Source organism: Vitis vinifera, chromosome 6 (assembly GCF_030704535.1).
Source record: "Vitis vinifera cultivar Pinot Noir 40024 chromosome 6, ASM3070453v1".
Taxonomy (NCBI): Eukaryota; Viridiplantae; Streptophyta; class Magnoliopsida; order Vitales; family Vitaceae; genus Vitis; species Vitis vinifera.
The window spans coordinates 286,547-306,840 of NC_081810.1; the positions used below are offsets into that span (position 1 = coordinate 286,547).

The 20,294-nt window shown below is 40.4% G+C and overlaps 1 protein-coding gene across 2 annotated transcripts; it reads right to left on the reverse strand.

Moving 5' to 3' along the window:
- Positions 1–1,043: 1,043 nt before the first annotated feature.
- On the reverse strand, positions 1,044–20,255 carry LOC100250144 (RGS1-HXK1-interacting protein 1). Of its 2 annotated transcripts, none has more exons than XM_059737305.1 (8): positions 19,982–20,255; positions 13,638–13,704; positions 13,028–13,105; positions 3,087–3,139; positions 2,573–2,709; positions 2,427–2,491; positions 1,486–1,544; positions 1,044–1,367 (listed from the first exon to the last, which is right to left on the reverse strand). In XM_059737305.1, the coding sequence occupies exons 1-8, from the start codon at positions 20,171–20,173 to the stop codon at positions 1,278–1,280; spliced, it is 741 nt and encodes a 246-aa protein (XP_059593288.1). In that variant the 5' UTR covers positions 20,174–20,255; the 3' UTR covers positions 1,044–1,277. The 2 variants fall into 2 exon arrangements, with proteins under 2 accessions (XP_059593288.1, XP_059593287.1); XM_059737304.1 differs by having other exon boundaries at positions 1,486–1,562; positions 19,982–20,254.
- Between the last annotated feature and the right edge of the window lie 39 nt (positions 20,256–20,294).

The following is a 20,294-nucleotide window of genomic DNA, read 5'->3' on the forward strand; positions in this document are numbered from 1 at the left end:
TTGACTGCCCCTATTTCCTTACAAATCTTCCACTCCCATTTCACATGAAATAATTAGATGAGAATATTTTTCAGTTGTCCCTTGAAGGCAGCACACATGAATACTTCAAAGAATGAGAAGAGCAGGGACCATAAATTTCAAGCAAATTCTACATGGTAGCTAATGATTCATGGATCCATCACCCTTGAATTTAACCCATCCAACAAGTGATTTTCCCCAAGATAGCTCCCCAAAAAGTGAGCCCTTAGCCCTCCCATGTGGGAAAGGGCTGCTAAAGGCTTAATACCTAGTGACTTAGAGAACATCTCTTTGAAGAAACAATCTCTATAAATTTCCATGCGGACTAGGCAATTCCACCCCATCCAACTCCCTGGTTATTAAAGCTTTTGGTGAAACACCTAAGTAACCCTACCACTTTTCATATCCATACCATATTGGCGATTTCATTTCTTCCCAGATAAACTCTCCTGTTCAGCATGAACCTGGTTCAAAGTACAATTGGAACTATTTTAGGTACGCAGGTGTTTACCTTTTTCCTCACAGGGAATCATTAGCAAACAACTGTGAAATATCTGCTGATTGCCTTTTCTCCCTACCACAAGGTCTCACCAGCCCTAAGTTCAAAGCAACTCAACTCCATCACCCAAAAATACATAGGAAGAAGAGACATCTCCTTGTGTGTTAGACCATGTGAACTTCAAAATAAAAAAATAAAAATAAAAATAAGGCAGCCCATTAACGAATACAAAAAAATTCTAATTGTAGAAATAAAGAATTCAATCCAATCAATCCATTTCCATCCAACCCCATCTTTTCCAACAATGTCACAACCCAGAACTTAGATGGCCGTAAGTTCTATTAATTTCCAATTTACAATCCAATCTTGGCAGCAAACTCCCCAATCCAAAACAATAGCTTAATTAGCAAGAACCAACTTGGACATATCACTCCACCAAACCAATCAAATTTCCAAAGAAAACAACAAGATTTCACGTTTTCCTGCACTAAGTTATAGAAAGAGGGTGGGGGCACTCGTAAGACAATTTAGAGCCTCTCCTGGCGGCCGCAAGAAAAATTCTCAATAATGAAGAAGCTTACAGGTTGAACCAAGTATTACCATAATCAATGTGGCTACTAGTATGTCAAATACTAGAAAACAAGTGAAATTCCCTCTTATTACATAACTACTCTTCCTGGCACGCACCCATAGAAGAAGATAGAAGGACATGAAAAAAATAATAACCCGGTTGAATCCCCATAGGATCTTTCGTAGTTTATCAAACAGGAACCCCTAATTCAGAAATCTTCATTATCCTTTTGTCCAGAGCTATCCTCTGCTGCTTCAAAAGTGATGTCATAGAAGCAACCTGATTAAAACACGAGAAAGAAGATAGAGATCCACTTCAATAAAAGCATTATTGAGAATTGTAGAAAGCTTTGAGAAAGAACAAAAAATTCCCTAGGATAGAACAGTATCAGACTTACCTCTGATCTTAGTTTTAAAGCCTCCCTACCAGGAGTTTCTCGCAGCCCATCCATTAAATCTACAAAATGTATTATCACTGCATTGATGAAATAAAATTTCCAAAGAAGTACAACTGGTCCTCCCTCCAACAATAAACAAACCTAAATCCCTATACACACATACACACACCAACAAATGCAACAAAAAAACTCATGGTCAGAATTTGGGCCACCAAACAATTCAGGTCTTTTTCCAAGCCCTCTAATTTAATGGCCTCAAGGCCTGGCTCAAATGGTAAAAAGGTTGGGGCAGGGATGTGGGAAGTTCTAGGTCCAAATCCCATCAGGGTGAAAGAAAAGAAAAAGGTTACATATCAAAAAATTGAATAAATAAATAAAAATTAAGGTGCTTTGCCACAGCACTCTAATTTAGTAACCCACTGAAAGGCAAATCTTAAAACTTGCTGAGGCAGTAATTTTATAGCACCTTTCTTGCTCTATTTTATTAAATTGTGTTTTATAGTAGAGACAAGCTTGAGGAACAACATTTCATACAGAACAATATAAACATATCTCTGGATCTAGTCTCATCCAGATTCTCATAATTTTTCTTTTGGGGTCTATTTCAGTAGTTAAAAAGTGAAGCAGACAAGGTGACCATAGGAAGAAAAACCCTATTCTATCTTCTCTTATCACATTTTGGTTACCAAAGAAAAATTTTCATTCCAAAATCTCCATCCTCCAATCCTGTAAAGAAACATCCTTTTCTATTCCTATTATTGAAACTGCCAACCATAAAAGTGAAAGAATTGATAAGGTTAACAGAGTTAATGAAAGCACAATTCACAGCTAATGCAGGGATGAATAATCCTTGAACAGACAGTTCAAGGGTCCTACAACCAAAAAGAAAAGAAAAGAAAAGAAAAACTGAAAAAAGAAAACAAGATTCAGTTATAAATTACCTGCAGCTTGGGCTTCAACTTTGAAAACTGTTTTAGCAAGGCGCTTGAGTTGACTTCCAGTGTTCCTACAGATCACTTGGAATAATGAGATAGAGACATGTAACATCACTTAAGCACAACATCAAGAAGCTTAAAATCACTTTTACATGAGCTCAGTATGGCCACATTTCATATCCTTTTCAGCAAGAGCTGCTCTTTCAAGAAGTTTTCTGCTCTCATTCTTCATTAAGTCAACAGAAAGATTCAACTCTTTTACATTTTTCTCAGCTCTTACAAACTGTGCCTGCACAGATAGTTTTGCATAAAATTAAAGCTGAAAATGCTAAAAAATATAAGATGAATTCTTTAACAACAATCCACACAGAACCTGGCACCTCAGATTTTAGATTTTGTGTGATAAACAAGTTTTTGAAGATTATCTGGCACATGTAAAATGCAAACAAAATTTCTTCATGATCTGATAGAGTAAGGTAAGACCATACATCTTATACAAGGAAGATACACCCCCACTTTGGCATGTAAAATGAAAAAAAAAAGTAAAAAACCCTTCAAAAACCTGGATAAACAAATTTCAGTGGAAGTTTATGCAACATGGATTAATACAAGCAACTTCTTGATCTCATAGAATCAAAAAAACTTATATAGAATGAAACAAGGTACCTCCTCACTCTGAAATCGCCCCAATGTATGATGAAACAGAAACCTTCTTGGGCCTGCAGATGATGAAATGTCTTGGATGAAAAACTAAGACATAACCTTCACAACTATAGACTATAATATTTTCAACGCAAAGAAAATTCCAAAGAAGCCCAATTTTTCCTTCTCTTCTAAACATGCTTTGCACCAGTCTCATTATTTAAGATACTAGAATATAGTTGAGTATTACTTTCTCTTGCAATTCTTTATTCAAAGCTATTTATGGCCCTTTCCCATCGGATCAGCCTTATTCCTTTTTCCTTTCTCCAAGCTTGTTTGGCCTTCTCATACTTCCAATTTAAAGATCTTTTATTGGAATTAGATTATGAAGAGATAAATACAAGAGACGTACCTCAAAGGAAAAGTATCATATCATTTCTCCTTATAGGTGTCATATTTGCAACAATAAGAGTCAATCACCAAAGAAAATAGCTTCTATGGTCTAACTCCTTAGCATAAAAGATCCGAGATGACAAGATCAAAAGTGGTCTATGTGGATTCAAAAATCTTTGAGCTTCTCACAAGTGGTGCTAAGGAGCATGTTGAAGTCAAGGTTGAGGAATGAGGTAAAGGGGATGTTGTTGCTTGTGGAAGGCGAAAAAGTGGTTCCAAGAAGAGCTGAAAGACAACAGAGACATTTTAAGGAAGAGATGCAACAGAATAAGCCAAAAGGTATCTCAGGGTTTCAATCATGTCTGAGGATGCTAGAAGATACTTTGAAATGTTTCCAACAGACTTTGGCCCTTTAAGAGGGAAACAATGGCTTCAAAGATCCAAGACTTGGTAATAGTGGGTGGCAATAGTGAAAAAGAAGGGAAGGTTAAGTAGAACAGTCCAAGAAGGGCTTCTTCCTTTGTCTTTGTCTTAGAGGAATTCAACTTTGCAGACTTTCAAGACAAATCCAAAGAGGGTAGGGGATGCACTGTTATTGTAGGCAACAAATGTTGAGCATCCCCCTAAGGTGAAAGTCCTCAACTGTTGTTTGGTGGACAGGTAGGAAGTTAAGAGTGCCTCTGCACCAGTTATGACCGATGTGGAACAATGGGCAAACCTTCATTGGAAGTTCTATGTAGCAGGGAAAGTGGCAGCGCTGATTGACTCCTTGTTCATTTTTTAGTTATCATCCCTATAGGTAGCACAAAAAGTCTTGGAAAAAGGGAGGCTTTGTTTTCAAATGAAACTAGTTCATCTTGGATAGGTGGTGCGCATGGTGGGATGCTCTAGCTTGAACATTCAGAGAAAAGAATCGGGTGAAATAGCTAGGCTTGCTGGTGCAATTGTGAGAGTAAGAGTTTTTTAAGGAAGTGGAGATGCATGTGTGAGGCTTCATAGCAGTGGATGAAGAAACAAACCTTCACCGGTATTTGTTGTGCCTGGGAATCTTAGTTAAAAATAAAAATAAAAATAAAAATAAAAATAATAAATAAACAATGGCAGGGAGGTGCTAAGTTAAAGGTGGTGACAGGTCTTGCATCCTTTTCTATCCCATGGGAAAACTTAGTGTGGTATTCACCTTTGAAGATATTGGTAGTATTGAGAGCTCCATCAGGTGTTCTTTAAAAAGAAAAAGGGAGTCTTGAGGTTGAAGTTGAAGTGAAGTTAGACTCACGCCGTGATTCATGTGGAAGATGGGGGTGGGTCCAAAGAATGAAACATGTCTAAAAAGGAGTGTAGCAGAGAAGCTATGGCTTCTACAGCCTTCCCTTGGACTCTGATGGTAGATAGAATCCAATGTCCTCTCAAAAGTTTTTCAATGAAGCATGCTAGTGGGCAGAAGAAAATGGGGATTGCATGTGCCACTCAGGTAAGGATGGTTGTTTGGGCTTGTAAGGGAAAGTCACTAGCAATTGTGGTTATTAGGCCAGAAGCAGGAGGTTGTTGGCCTGCAGTGTTCTAAGAGTCTTGGATGCAGTTGTATTAGAGAGTTGGGTGAGCCCAAAAGATTTGAGGAGGTGAATAGTAAGTGGGCTGCAACGAGAAGGATGCTCTTTTGATGTTGGGCTAGAATAGAATAGCTGGATCTTTTAAAGAAGTGTCCAGTACATCCTGGGCCCACAAGTCATTGAGAATGGAAGTGGGCTTTCAGAATGGTTTAGAGAGGAGGAGGAGGAGGAGGAGGAGATGGTGGTGGGGGTTAGGGTTTGATTGAGGATAAGTTCCAGTTCAATTGCTTCTATGTCAAAAAGCAATTTCCAAGAATCTACAATGGATTGTGGACCTAAACCCGTCTCCTACACATTGTGAAATGGGGTCTTCAAGTAGTTGGAGTTATCCTAGGTTAGTGGAGACTTTTATGTGAAGAAATTGAAGTTCAGGATTGTGAGGCTTGCCTCTTGATCTATCAAATGAAGCTTCACGACCAAGACTGCCTTCCTTATTAGAGGATTTGGAAATGCTAAGGGATGTTTCTCAGGCTTCTTCTCTTTCTAAGATGGGAGACTCTCAATGGAATTATGAGGAAAAGGAGCAACAGCCTATTAGAATGAAGTTCAGGGTGGTGGATAAATCTTGGCTAACTTCAATTTCATTGCAAATGATTTCAGCCCTTACTACTGCATTGTCCAATTTTGATATTCCCACATGCTACTCACATGCTACCAAGCATGATTGTTGGCGACAAGCTATGCAAGAAGAAATTGCCGCTCTAGAGGCCAATCACACTTGGGACATTGAACCTTGTCCTCCCACTATTGTTCCTCTGGGTTGCAAATGGGTTTACTCAGTCAAGGTCCGATCTAATGGAAGTTTGGATCGTTACAAAGCTCGGCTTGTTGCACTTGGGAATAATCAGGAATATGGTGTCAATTATGAAGAGACCTTTGCTCCTGTGGCTAAAATGACTACTGTTCGTACGATTCTAGCTCTTGCTGCTTCCAGTGATTGGCCACTATATCAGATGGATATAAAAAATGTTTTTCTTCATGGGGATCTTAAAGAGTGTATTTATATGAAGCCACCCCCGGGATTGTTTCCCTCTCCGACTTCACATGTGTGTAAGCTTCGTCGCTCTCTTTATGGTCTCAAACAAGCTCTGAGGGCCTGGTTTGATAAATTCCGCACCACTTTATTACAATTTTCATTCAAGCAGAGCAAGTATGACACTTCCTTGTTTCTTCGGAAATCAGACATGGGTATTGTTGTTCTTTTGGTTTATGTTGATGATATTGTGATCATTGGTTCCGATTCTGTTTTACTTGGTTAGCTCAAAACTCATCTCTCCGAGTCCTTTCATATGAAAGATCTTGGGTTTCTCACATATTTTCTTGGTCTTGAGGTGCATCATAGTCCCTTTGGTATTTCCCTCAATCAACATAAGTATGCGAGTGACTTGGTGGCTATAGCTAGTCTACAAGGGGCTACTTCTGTTGATACTCCCATGGAATTAAATGTCAAGCTTCGCAAAGAGGAGGGCGACTTACTTGCTGATCCCAGTTTATACAGGAAGTTGGTGGGTAGCCTTGTTTATCTCACCATTACTAGACCGAACATTTCTTTTGCTGTACAGCAAGTCAGCCAGTTCCTTCAGACTCCTCGTCATCTTCATTTGGCTGTTGTTCATAGGATCATACGCTATGTTCAAGGCACTTCTACTTGTGGCTTGTTCTTCCCTGCAGGCAATTCTACTCACCTTGTTGCTTATAGTGATGCTGATTGGGCTGGTTGTGCGGATACCCATTGCTCCATCACTGGTTGGTGTGTGTTCTTAGGTGATGCATTAATATCTTGGAAAAGTAAGAAGCAAGACAAAGTCTCTAAGTCATCTACGGAATCTGAGTACCGGGCGATGTCACTTGCTTTTCTGAAATCATTTGGCTTCGAGGTTTGCTTGCGGAGTTAGATTTTTCTGAGACCGATCCTACACCTCTACATGCCGATAATACAAGTGCTATTCAGATCACGGCCAATCCTGTCTATCATGAGCGCACAAAGCATATTGAAATGGACTGTCACTCTATCCGTGAAGCCTTTGAAGCTCGTGTTATCACTCTTTCACATATTTCCACTGACTTACAAGTTGCTGATATCTTCACCAAAGCTCTCCCTCGTCATCGACATTGCTTGCTAAGTAGCAAATTGATGCTTGTTGATCAACCTGCATCAATTTGAGGGGGCTGTCAAAGGACAACTTGCTATCCACACTTCTTCTTTCCTTATTTTAGCCCACGCTTGTTGTCCACACTTCTTTCCTTATTTTAGCCCACAATTGTTTCCTTATTTCTCCATTTATTATTCTGTACAGTTAGCATACATTATTTGACAGATTATAGTTTACATGTATAGGGCTAGAATCATGCGGGAATTTATTTGCTTTCCATGTATAGTGTTAAGAGAGAGAGAGAAGAAAACCCTGATTCTCATTCATGTAGTGTCTACTTACAATTGAGAAAATATATATATACAAGGCTAGGAGTCCTAACTACCATACATGTGACCTATATTAAAAAAGGAAAGATTGTACACTATAAATTCATTATATTCAACACTCCCCCTCAAGCTGGAGCATATACGTCATATGCACCAAGCTTGTTACAAATGTATTTAATCCTAGGACCTCTGAGAGATTTAGTGAAGATGTCTGCTAGTTGATAATTTGAATTAACAAAACTTGTAGCAACACATCCTGATGCGATCTTCTCTCTTATGAAGTGACAGTCAACTTCAATATGTTTGGTCATTTCATGAAAGACTGGATTGGATGCAATATGTAATGCGGCCTGGTTATCACAGATGAGTTTCATCTGTTCATCCTTTCCAAATCTCAATTCTCGAAGAAGATGTCTCAACCATATAAGTTCACATGTTGCCAAAGTCATAGCTCGATACTTAACTTCAGCACTAAATTTGGCCACTACATCTTGTTTCTTACTCTTCCAGGATATTAGATTACCTCCAATAAAAACACAGTACCCTGAAGTGGAACGTCTATCTGTGGGTGAGCCAACCCAATCTGCATCTGTGTAACCAACAACCTGAGTATGACCTCTATTCTCGTACAACACACCTTGGCCTGGTGTACTTTTGATATATTGAAGAATGCGGATTACGGCATCCCAATGGCTATCACATGGTGACTGTAGGAATTGATTAACAACACTCACAGGAAAAGAAATGTCTGGACGAGTAATGGTGAGATAGTTCAATTTACCTACGAGCCGTCGATATCTCCTAGAGTCTCCTAAAGGCTCCCCCTGTCCTGGTACAAGTTTGACATTCGGATCCATAGGTGTGTCTATCGGTTTACAGTCTAACATACCAGTTTCTTCCAGGATGTCTAAAACATACTTCCTTTGGGAAAGGACCACACCGGAACTGGATTGAGCTATCTCAATTCCCAAGAAATACTTGAGTTTCCCCAAGTCTTTGGTCTGAAAGTGGGTAAAAAGATGTTGCTTTAGTTTCTGAATACCATCCTGATCACTGCCTGTAATGACGATGTCGTCCACATAAACAACCAGATAAATACACTGCCCCAAGGAGTTATGATGATAGAAAACTGAATGGTCTGCTGTACTGCGAAGCATGCCAAACTCTTGAACAATAGAACTAAAACGGCCAAACCATGCTCGAGGAAATTGTTTCAAGTCATATAGAGAACGACGTAACCTGTACACTAAACCAGACTTCCCCTGAGCAAAAAAACCAAGAGGTTGCTCCATATAAACTTCCTCGGCAAGATCACCATGAAGGAAGACATTTTTAATATCCAACTGATAAAGAGGCCAAGAACACATAGCAGCCATGGAGAGAAGTAAGCGGACAGAAGCAATCTTGGCAACAGGGGAGAATGTGTCACCATAATCAGAACCATAAACCTGAGTATAGCCTTTAGCAACTAAGCGGGCCTTAAGGCGATCAACCTGACCATCAGGACCAACCTTAACTGCATAAACCCAACGACAGCCAACTGTAGATTTACCAGAGGGTAAAACAACAAGATCCCAAGTGCCATTAGAGTGCAGAGCAGCCATTTCATCCACCATTGCCTGTCGCCAGCCTGGATGGGAAAGAGCTTCATGGGTGCTCTTTGGAAGAGAAACAGAGGATATAGCAGAAACAAAAGCAGAATAGGGTGAAGATAATCGATGATAACTCAAAATTGTAAATAGGATGAGGATTACGAGTAGAGCGAGTACCTTTCCGAATAGCAATGGGTAAATCATCAGGAAAAGGCAGAGTCGAGGCAGGAGAAGCCGAAGGGATAGGAAGTGAGTCAGTAGGTGCCTCAGCAAAAGGGAGAGGAGCAGCGACACGAGGGCAACGATGATAAACCTGAAGTGGTCGAGGAGGCACAACATCAGATGGGGAGACAATGGGAAGGGGCAAGACTTCAGAAACAAGAAGAGACGCAGAAGTGGTGGAAAAGAATGGTGAGTCCTCAAAGAAAGTGACATCAGCGGAGATAAAGTATCGATGAGTCTCAAGGGAATAATAACGATAACCCTTCTGAAGTCTGGATATCCCAAGAAGAGGCACTTCATGGCTTTGGCGGAAAGCTTGTCCTGTCCAGGAGTGAGAGTATGAACAAAGCAAGTACAACCAAAGACACGAGGAGGAAGGAAATAAAGTGGTTGGTCAGGGAAGAGAAAGAAATGAGGAATCTGATCATGTAAAACAGAGAAGGGCATACGATTAATCAAATAACAAGCGGTAAGAACAGCGTCCCCCCAAAAACGAAAAGGAACATTACTATGGAGGAGGATAGTACGAGCTGTCTCAACAAGATGTCGATTCTTGCGTTCAGCTACCCCATTTTGTTGAGGAGTATGAGCACAAGAAGACTGATGAAGAATCCCATAATGAGACATAAATGAAGTAAATGGGGCTAAAAAATATTCCCTGACATTATCACTGCGTAACACACGAATAGAAATATTGAACTGGGTTTGGGTTTCAGCATAAAATTTCTGGAAAATAGAGAATAACTCAACTCGATTTTTCATTAAAAATAACCAAGTACATCGAGAATAGTCATCAATGAAAGTGACAAAATACTGAAATCCTAAAATAGACACAGTCCGACAAGGACCCCAAACATCAGTGTGGACAAGCTCAAAAGGAGACTTTGCCCGATTATTCAAACGCTTTGGGAACGAGACACGAGTATGTTTCCCAAGCTGACATGACTCACACGAAAGCAATGACAAAGTGGAAAAACGAGGGACCATCTTCTGGAACTTGGAGAGACTAGGGTGGCCCAAACGACTGTGAATGAGGAGAGGAGCATCAGTGGAAATGCAAACTGCAGGAGATGAATCCGAGGTGAGATGATAGAGGTCTTGAGACTCACGTCCTATGCCAATCGTCTTCCCCGTACTCCGGTCCTGCAAGGTCACAAATTTATCAGAAAAGGTAATAGAGCAATTAAGAGTACGAGTGATTTTGCTAATGGAAATAAGATTAAAAGGACATTCAGGAGTATAAAGGACAGAAGTGAGAGGTAGAGAAGACAGAGGAAGGGCCAAACCAATACCTTTAGCTACAGTTTGAGAACCATTAGCTAAGGTAACAGTAGGTAAAGCAGAGGTAGTAGTAATAGAGGAGAAAAGATCCTTATTACCAGATAGGTGATCAGAAGCTCCAGAATCTAGAATCTAGGGTCCAAGAGAAGATGTGTGGGTAAAGCAGGCAGAAGCATTACTAGGCTGGGCAACAGAGGCAACAGAAGCCTGAGATGCCTGAGATGCAGAGGAGCTCAGAGGTTGAGGCAGCTGAGAATCAGAGGACTGGGCCACATGGGCAGTGCGAGGAGGCCGTCCATGTAACTGATAGCAACGATCACGAGTGTGGCCAAGTTTATTGCAATAGGTGCAATGAGGACGTTGACGTCTACCTCGGTTACCACTGCGTCCTCCTCGAGAGGTAGTGTGAGAAACTAACACAGAAGAATCTGAAATGCTATCAGATGGCAAAATCTGAGTGGACGAGATACGAAGGAGGCGAGCAAACACATCATCCAAGGACGGAACTGATGAACTACCAAGAATTTGATCGCGAACAGGCTCAAGATCCGGACGGAGGCCAATAAGAGTAAGGACCATGAAGAACTTATCAAGCTGTGTTTGTTGAGCCCCAACATCAAGAGTAAGAGGCATCACAGTCAAGAACTCCTCCTTAAGAGAGGCAATCTGGCCAATATAAGTAGATAGATCCAAGTCCTGTTGGCTGATATGGACAATAGCAGAAGCCACCTTATAAAGACGTTGGATATCATTCGTGTATAATCCTTTGGCCCGAGTCCAAAATTTAAAACAAGTTTTGTAGGCCTGAAGATGAAGAAGGATCTTGGGATCAACTGATTGCCATAATACACTACATAACTGGGCATCTATCTTTCTCCACTGTACGCGCTCAACCTCAGGGATATCTGCCTCCTGTGTAACCAAGTGATCCTCATATCCTTGTCCCATAAACCAAAGTTCAACAGAGGCAGACCAAGAAAGATAATTTTCACTGCCAACCAATTTCTCCGAAGTAATCATAGGAGATCCAGATATGACAGAGGAAAAAATGGAAGTTTTAGTAGCCATATCCACTTATCTGGAGAATGAAGTATATTTGGATCGAAGAGAGCCCTAATACGGCTTCAGATGCGGCTGAAGAAGGAAAAACTGAAGAATCGCCCGTGTGAGAGACCAAATAGAAAAGAAAAACAATCGTGGTACCACCGGAAAGGTAGAAGAACACTTCCCAAGGCACGTGCAGGGATTGGGGTTGAGAAAAAATAGCCGGAGGACGCCGGAAAAACTATTCGGAGGGCCGGCGGAGGCAAAAGAACCCCAAAAGAGGCACGTGCAGGGCTCGGATGGCAGAAACAGGTATGAAGGGTGGCTAGTCGGCGTCAAGCGAGGCTGGAGGAGGAAGCGCGTCGCCGGAAAGTGGCTCACGCGCCCTCACGCGCCGGCACGTGAGATGCAGTCGTCGGTCGGAAAAACGCGCGTGGGTGGTTTTCTGGCTCAACATATAGCATCCTTGTAAAGTCTATATATAATATATAAAACTCAAGGCCAAGGCATTCGGTCATTCACACAATATTTTGACAAGTTAGTGGCTAACAAAAAGGTAAATAACAACGACTTGCTTCAAGTGAGAAGACCTTTCAAAGTCCTTAATCCATATTCTTACACTCTATGTATGGGTATTGGAGAATTGATAAATCACCTTTTCTATACTATTCGACAACTTTGGACTTATGATACAAGTTATTCTAACCAGCTAGCTTGGATTAGGTTCATCTTAGAAGTGTCAGTGACATGTTTACCATTTCTTTTAGGGGATTGAGGAGCACTGTAAGAGGCAAAGTTTTCTGGTAAATCACTTGGCTTACATTGATTTAGATAGTATGGCAGGAAAAAAAATGCAAGGATCTTTGAGAGCAAGTGGAGGACTTTTGAAACTTTAAGGGACCTAGTCTATTTTTATTTATCTTTTTGGGCCTTTACTACTATAGCTTTCCAAGGCATTTCTCTCAACTTTATTCAACTTGATTGAATTTCAATATGTGAATCAAAAGGATTAAAATAGTAATATCAAGACATTTTGATGTCTTTAAGACTTTTTTTCCTTTGTTTTGATCAGGTTTTGTATTAGAAAATGATTTCTCATTCTTTCCTTATTTACTCTATTAACGAAATTGTTTTTGTTTCTATAAAAAAAATAAAAAAATAAAAAATAAAATAAAAAATAAAAAACTATTTTCTAATATTAGGAAGTCAAAAAACACATTCATCACCTGCTTAATCCCTATACATTTCCAAGCTCCATAAAAGGAGGGAAAAGCCATGTAAGCATCATCTAAGGCCTATAGCCACACCAGTTACATGGTTATAGAAAGAAAACAATTCAAAACATCGAAAAAGATCAACAAAACTTCTACAACCCAGCAGAGAAAAAGATATATTTCATACCTCGCAGGAAGATGAGGCCAGCTGTAACAGCAACTGCACCAACCACAACTGGGTGTTCTTTTGCACTCGTCAACTCATCTACAACAAATAAGTAGCATATAATGAAAAATCAAAAGAATCATGCTTGATTCTGTCATTCTCAACAGAAATAACCCCCACACATAGCTGATTAAATAATCAAATTATCATTCAAATTGAAATATTAGAAGTGACCTGTACAATGTGTTATTGCCCATATATCAAACCGAGTTACTGACCATTGGGCATTAGAAGTCTGATATAGAGTAGGAAATCTGGTTCCTAGGAAAGAGGTCATTGATTGAGAAATTAAAATTTTGACAAAGTCATATTGAATTTTGGGGCCAATTTCCTATCAACAAGGAGGGGATAATCTCAATCAGTGATCTGCTGAAAGGCACAAGAGAATAGGTTGATTAATCAAGGATGCTAAACCCAGGGACCACCTCTATTATACCATGAAGGTTTTTTCTTCCTTTTTTTTTTCCTTTTCTATTTTCCTCTTTTTTTTCCAGCAAGAAGGAAATTTATATAGAATCATGCATCATGTCCTGGGGGAGAGAAGCCAATTCAAGGGGATTCAACTAGGCACCTTTAACTTTCTTGAAGAAAGCATCTTCATAAGTTCTATACTGGGATTCCATTTGAGGTATAAATTCCTGCAAAACAAAGACATTTTTTTATAGGTAAATGCAAAACAAAGATATTACCATAAAGAAGAAGTTAAAAAATATCATTTTTATAGGTAAATGCAAAACAAAGATATTACTATAAAGAACAAGTTAAATAGATATGAACATGAATAAACTGTAAAGCAATGACTATGCCCTTTGCATGCTTAATGAAGAGAGTATGATAATCTGGCTCTATAGATAACTATAGTTCTCTCAATTGATATATCCAACAAAGATTGAGTGAGGGAGATGGTTGCTTCGAAGGTGAGAGAAGGCTTGAGAGGTGGTAAATGTTGGTTTGCAGTGGAGTCCAAGACCTTTGAAATCTCCATTGAAGTAGTCTAAGGTAAACCTAGAGGAATTATTTTGGAAAGGAGCAAAGGCTTAGAAAGAAGTTTGAGCTATCTGCTGGAAGGTGGGGAAGCTTGGTGTAAAGAAAAAGTTAAGTTTGAGGTGTCTAAAAGTTTGGGAAGATGGGGGAAGAAAGTTCAGGTTGGAGTGTCAATTAAATGAAGCTAGTAGATTCTTACTCTGCTCTGTGCGAGATGTGAAAGCCAAGAAGTATTGTCTCATTTTTCCTAAGGGCAAAGATTTAGTTGGGGGGTGGTTCTTGTTGGCTAAGAAGTTGAGGGCCCTAGGAGTCTCCACTCTAACAGTGAGCAAAGTTTTTCCTGGTGTTCCCATCTTTGAAAAGGTTGGGTGTAGTTTCAAAGAGAAAGTGAAAAGAACTTATGCAGATGCTATGAGGGTGAAGACAGGGGAACCAAGAGAGTCTTTATGGCTGCATTTTGGGGATCGAGAACTTCTTTGCAAGGAAGAGCAGTTAAGTCATTGCTTGGTAGGTTGTTTTGGCGACAATTCAGACTTGGTTCCTCCTCCATCATCCTTGAAGGGGTGGGTGATTGCACGATGGGCTTTGAGGGGGGAGGAAGGGAGGGGTTTAAAAATCTCCAAGTTGGGTAAGGCCCTTTTGCTGTTTGAGTTTGAGAATAAATTTGAGGTTGATATGGTGTTTTTAAGGGGAAATAGATGATTTAAGGAGAGAGAGTCTCAGTTGCAAAGATGGGGACCCGAAGTGGGGTGTTTTCAGAATGGGAGCCATGCCAAGGAAGTTTGGGTGAGGATTGTAGGACTCCCTCTCCATTTTTGGAGTAGAGAGGTTTTCAAGAGGATCAGGCAGAGTTGTGGGGGTTTTGTAGCTGTAGATGAGGAAACAACTCTTTTTTCTCAGCTACAATGGGTACATATCTTGGTGAAAACCACTAGGAAGGATCTGCCAGGTTCACTGCAGGTGCTAGTCGGTCACACTTGTTTTGTGGTTCGTCTGTGGTGGGAAGCCCCTCCATGGGTTTCTCAGGTAGTGTCATGGACTGAGTCTTGTAGAAGTGCAGGGCGAGAGGTTAGGCATGACTTTGTGGTTGGTTCACACGTTGGTGAGAACGTGAGGGAGAGTCAACCTAGTGTTCAAAAATTAAGGTCAGAGGAGCAATTCAAGTATGGAAGAAGAAATAGGGGTGTTGTTGGTGTAGCGGGTAGGTCAGCTAAGGGTACTGTTCTGGACTCAGATTTTCTTGGGCTTGGTTCTAGGACAGCTAGCTGTGTGGAGAAAAAGGGAAAAGAGGTTTTAGGCTCAAGTGAGTGGGAGCAAGAAAAGCCCACGAGTGGAGCGGGCTGGGCTGTGGGCTCTAACCCCTCCAATCCTATGGATGTGGGCTTGGCTAAGGGCTTTATGGGGCCTATTAGGCCTAAGTTTAAAGAGGCCCATCCCTTTTTCCTATTTGGGTGACTCTTTTCTCCTAGGGCTTCCTTAGAGACCGATGTGGGAGCAACGAGGATGGAGTTGGTGGTGCTGGCTGATGAAGACTTCACCCCTGAGGGATCGCTCTCAAGTTGACCGACGATCACCGACGAGGCGTTAATGACAAAAGCCTCCAGGTACCCCGTTTCTCACTCCCGCTCTCTTTTTTCTTTGGGGTTTTGGGGTGATTTTTCTTCTACTCTATTCTTGTGGCCCAACGAAGCTCTACTTGTGCCGAAGAGGGCTTCCAGTGGGTTAGAAGGTTCAGTGGCAGTGGCGATGGACTAGGATCCTCAGCGGGTAGTGCCATTTGAAGATACTATGGTCCTCGGCGGCCGAAAAGAGCTTCCTCGTGGTTCGATAGGCAGTGATGGTGTGACTGACCTCACAATTGTCCCGGTTGAGTCAGTTTTTGTGAGGCCACTGGCAGAGTTGACTGATTTTCAACTGGAAGAGGGGGGACGAGATGAAGGGTGGAACTCTAGCTGCCTCGCGAAGTTCAGTCAATGCATTGGGATGCCGACGAGAGGTTTTGAAGAGGAAATTTTGTACCTTTTGAGGAGAATGAAGGGGAGGATTGATCAAAAGGGGCAAGATGGGGTGTCTAGAAAGACGAAGTCACCATCTTCAAAATCTGTCAGGGAACTCAAGAAGTTGAAGTGGACAATGAGCTATAAAAAAACTAGGGTTGATACCGAATTGGGTTTTTCTCTGAGGGCTTCTATGTCAAGGTGCAAATGAAGATAAGATTATTATCTTAGAATGTTAAATGGGCAAATGACAAAGATAAAAGGAAGATAATAAATTTAGTCATAAAATCTCAAAGGGTGGATGTGGTTTGTTTGAAGGAAACCAAAATTAAAGAAATGGTTGTTGGGTTTGTGCATAGCCTTGGGGTGGGAAGACATTTAGACTAGAGTGCAGTCAACTCAAGGGGGATAACGAGCCACCTTGTCTCAAACCCTTAGAACTGCGGAAAAAGCCCAAAGGAGTTCCATTAATGAGAATTGAAAAGCTAGCTGTGTAAATGAACCAATTAATCCAACTTATCCACCTTTACCCAAACCCTTTTTTAGACATAACTAACAATACAAAATCCCAATTGACATGATCATAAACCTTCTCGATGTCCATTTTTAGAAGGAAACTGGGGATATGGCTCTTTAACCTATAATCAACAGCCTCACTAGCAATGAACACAATATCTAAAATTTGTCTACCTTGAATAAAGGCATGCTAGTTAATAAAAACCACCTCCCCCACTATTGTCTTCAGCCTGTTGTCCAAAACTTTGGCAAGCACCTTGTACAATCCCCTTACCAAGCTAATTAGCCTGAAGTTTTTCAAATCTTCAATTCCCCCTTTTTTTGGAAGCAAAACCAAAAAAGTGGAGTTAAGGCTTCTTTGGAACGTACCATTTAGAAAGAACTCTCCAAAGAAAGCCATAATTTTTTGTTTGGTGAAATCCCAACAAAAATGTCAAAACACCATGGTAAAACCATCTGGGCCTAGAGCTTTGTCACCAGAAAGACTGCACAGGGCTTCAAAAACTTCCTCCTTCGAAAAAGGCACCTCTAGACTTCTAGACCTATCTTCCCCCAATAGATCAAAGCGCAAACCTCTAATGCTCAGTCTCCAATCCCCCGTTTTTGAGAAAAGAAATTGATAAGCCTTACACATCCCATCCTTGATCTCTTCATCATCAGTCAAAGTAGCCTCACTAATTCCCACCTTGGTTAACAAATTCCTTCTTGACAGGCATTGGCCATCTTGTGAAAGAACTTGGTGTTCCTATCTCCTTCCTTTAACCAAATCTCCCTAAATTTTTGTCTCCACGAAATTTCTTCCATTAAAGTCCACTTCTTATAATCCTCCAACATGCCCTTTCTGGCCTCTGCCTCCTCGAGAGACAAGGGACATTCTCTCTCCTTAGAGTCCCAGAATTGAATGTGAGAAAAGGTTTTTGGTTTGTTGAAGGAGACATTGCCAAAAACTTCTTTGTTCCACACTCTAAGATCCTTTTTAAAGGCCTTTAATTTCTCAACAAGGCAATGATTGCCTGAACCTGCACCAATTTCTCACTAACTCTTTGAACCCATTTGACAAGAGCCACATATTCTCAAATCTAAAGGGAGTCTTGTCCTTTTTGACTTCTGAACCCTCTAGAACAATGGGACAGTGGTCATAAACAAGCCTGGGAAGGGCAAAATGAGAAATACCCCAAAAATGGTCCTCCCACTCATCAGAGACTAAGAAACGGTCCACCCTTGAAGCCGCCTAAGAATTTAGTCCTCCACACCACGTAAACTGCCCTCCAAAAAAAGGGAGGTCCTTCAACCTCAACTCCTCTAAGACATCTGAGAATCTCCTCATATCAACTATTAATATGAATTCTTTCTTTCTTTCCCCTGGAAATCTAACAGAGTTGAAATCCTCTCCTACACGCCAAGGATCGTCCCACAGACCTTTGATAGCACCCAATTCATCCCAAAAATCCTCTTTTTTCCTCATTAAAATTGGACCATAAACACCTTTGGACACCTAGACAAAACCATCTTCGTAATGTGACTTGAAATGGAGAATCCCCCACACTCTAGCTCCAACAAATCCAAAACTCTATTATCCTAAAAAAATCAAAATGCCTCCTAATGTTCCTCTAGCATCAACTACAAAAATTCTTTTGTATGTAATTTTTGGTCTTAGACTAAATCGATTATAGATGAAGGACCTTTACCTTACATTGAATCAACTTTTTTTATTGGTAGGGTTCTAGCTGAGGGCTAGTGAGATTTTCTGTATCCCCTCTTCTTTTTCATTCTTGCCTTTGGGCGCCTTTTGTATACCCCTTGCATGCTTTGGGTCGGCCTTTAGACACCCTTTTCTTTCTTTATGTGTAATATTTTTCTATGCATTTACTTATAAAAAATAAAAATAATAATAATAAATAAAAAAGCATCAACTACACCCCAATTCAAAAACCTTCCAACACCCAAACTTCTTACCACTTGTAACAACATCTTTTAGGATTAGGATCCGACCATCAACTACAACATTTGTTCTCTCTTTTTGACATATCTTAGGTGTTACCGTCCTAGGTAAGAGAGATCCTGTTAGGATGTCATGGGTCTTTTGTTGGAAGGAAACAGAAAAAGGTGTGGGCACTAGCTCCTTTGTGCCTCTTTTAGACAATTTGGAGGAAGATAAATAGATGATTGTTTGAAAATGAGGAGCTCCCTAACCAAAAATGAAAAAACTTGTTTCTTTGTAACTTGTTGTCTTGGACCAAATCGCGCATAGTTGAAGGCCCAATGTCTTTGTGTGACTTCATTGATGGATTGGGTTCTCATTAAGAGAGAGAGTAGTTTTTTGTTTATCCCTTCCCCCCCATTTTTACCATCTTTTGGTGACCGTTGTATACATCCTATGTACTTTAGTGCATTATTTTTTGCACTTTTTAATACAATCTTCATTTCCCATATATATATATATATATATATAAATTGTTGTTACACAAGCTTGAACATGGAGACTCTTACATCCCCACCCCCAATCTCTTCTACTTGAGTCAAGCCACAAGGGCTAAACTTTTTCTAATTTTGTTGTTAACAGTTGAAAGGCACGACTGACCTCCGAAGCCACTTGTCCTTGCATTCATTCATTAAGAAATTGAGATGCCATAGGTTTTTCAGATCTTTGATGAGTGGCATTCATCTCCCAGAAGGCAGCATCTATTTGAACTCCAAAGATAAACATGGTTATTGAAGCAGCACTCCACTTTGTTCTCTAATATTGGGCCAGTGAAGAAAATGTGGTATCACTGTATCAGAACCTTAGAGGGAATATTAACAAGACCTCTTGGGAGAAGCTAAAGGAAAAAACTGATAGAGAAGTTGACTGACAAATAGCCTCCGGTTAGTCAAAAGCTCAACAGGTCTCTACAATTTGCTATGATCCTATTGACGCAATATCCAAGATCTCACCCAGTTCATCATGTAATCCATATACATGAAATCAACAAGTGATAAGAGAAGGACAAACAGAAGGAAGAGGGATCAATAGCAGGTTTCTATGCTATTTGCATGATCTAAACAGCAGGGCAGGGTAAATTACCGATTCCTTTTCATCGCATAATAAGGAATTTGAAACAAATAGAATGTCTACAAATTCCAACCAGTTGGATTCTGAAACACACATTATATATAAAAGTTATGGAAAAGGATCTCTGGTAAAGCAATAGTTTCGTAGAAAGATCATACAAACCAATCACTTTTTTAATCGACTTAATCACACTAGATATCATAAAGACGAGCATCAAAACAGATGAATTTTTCAGGAGGGGGTAAGATGTTCACATAGGGCATACATAGCATACATATAAACAAAAAAATAAAAAATCCATGGACTCAGATGAATCTGAAAACAAAAGAGAAAGGAAGAAAAGAAAGAAGAGGATGAAACAGTAACCTGCAAGGAGCGAAGATGAGAGGACGAGTTTTGCTGGAGAGACAGAGCTGAGCGAATGGCGGAATCTGCCGATTCGCTGACCGTACGCTGCAAATCCTCCGCAAATGAAATGTGCCATGGCTTCTGCTGCTGCTGCGATATCGATTCTCCATCTGCCGGTGCCGGAGCTGACGACGGCGTCGCCTCCGCCATTTTCCCTACCTTGATGCTCTCTCTTCGCAGATCAATTTCCCATGCTTCTATTCTACTTTTCTTACCATATATTTTCTATTAAATTTTCTAGTAAAAATTTTTAATTTTCTTTTAATTGAAA

Bases quoted from the DNA above. Each gene is read 5' to 3' on its own strand.
- LOC100250144 (XM_059737304.1), bottom strand. From the start codon at position 20,173: ATGGCGGAGGCGACGCCGTCGTCAGCTCCGGCACCGGCAGATGGAGAA. The intron at 2,710-3,086 runs GTACCTTGTTTC...CTATCTGTGCAG, and splicing joins GGCGATTTCAGAGTGAGGAG to GCACAGTTTGTAAGAGCTGA. The intron at 2,492-2,572 runs GTAAAAGTGATT...AGTGATCTGTAG, and splicing joins TGTGGCCATACTGAGCTCAT to GAACACTGGAAGTCAACTCA.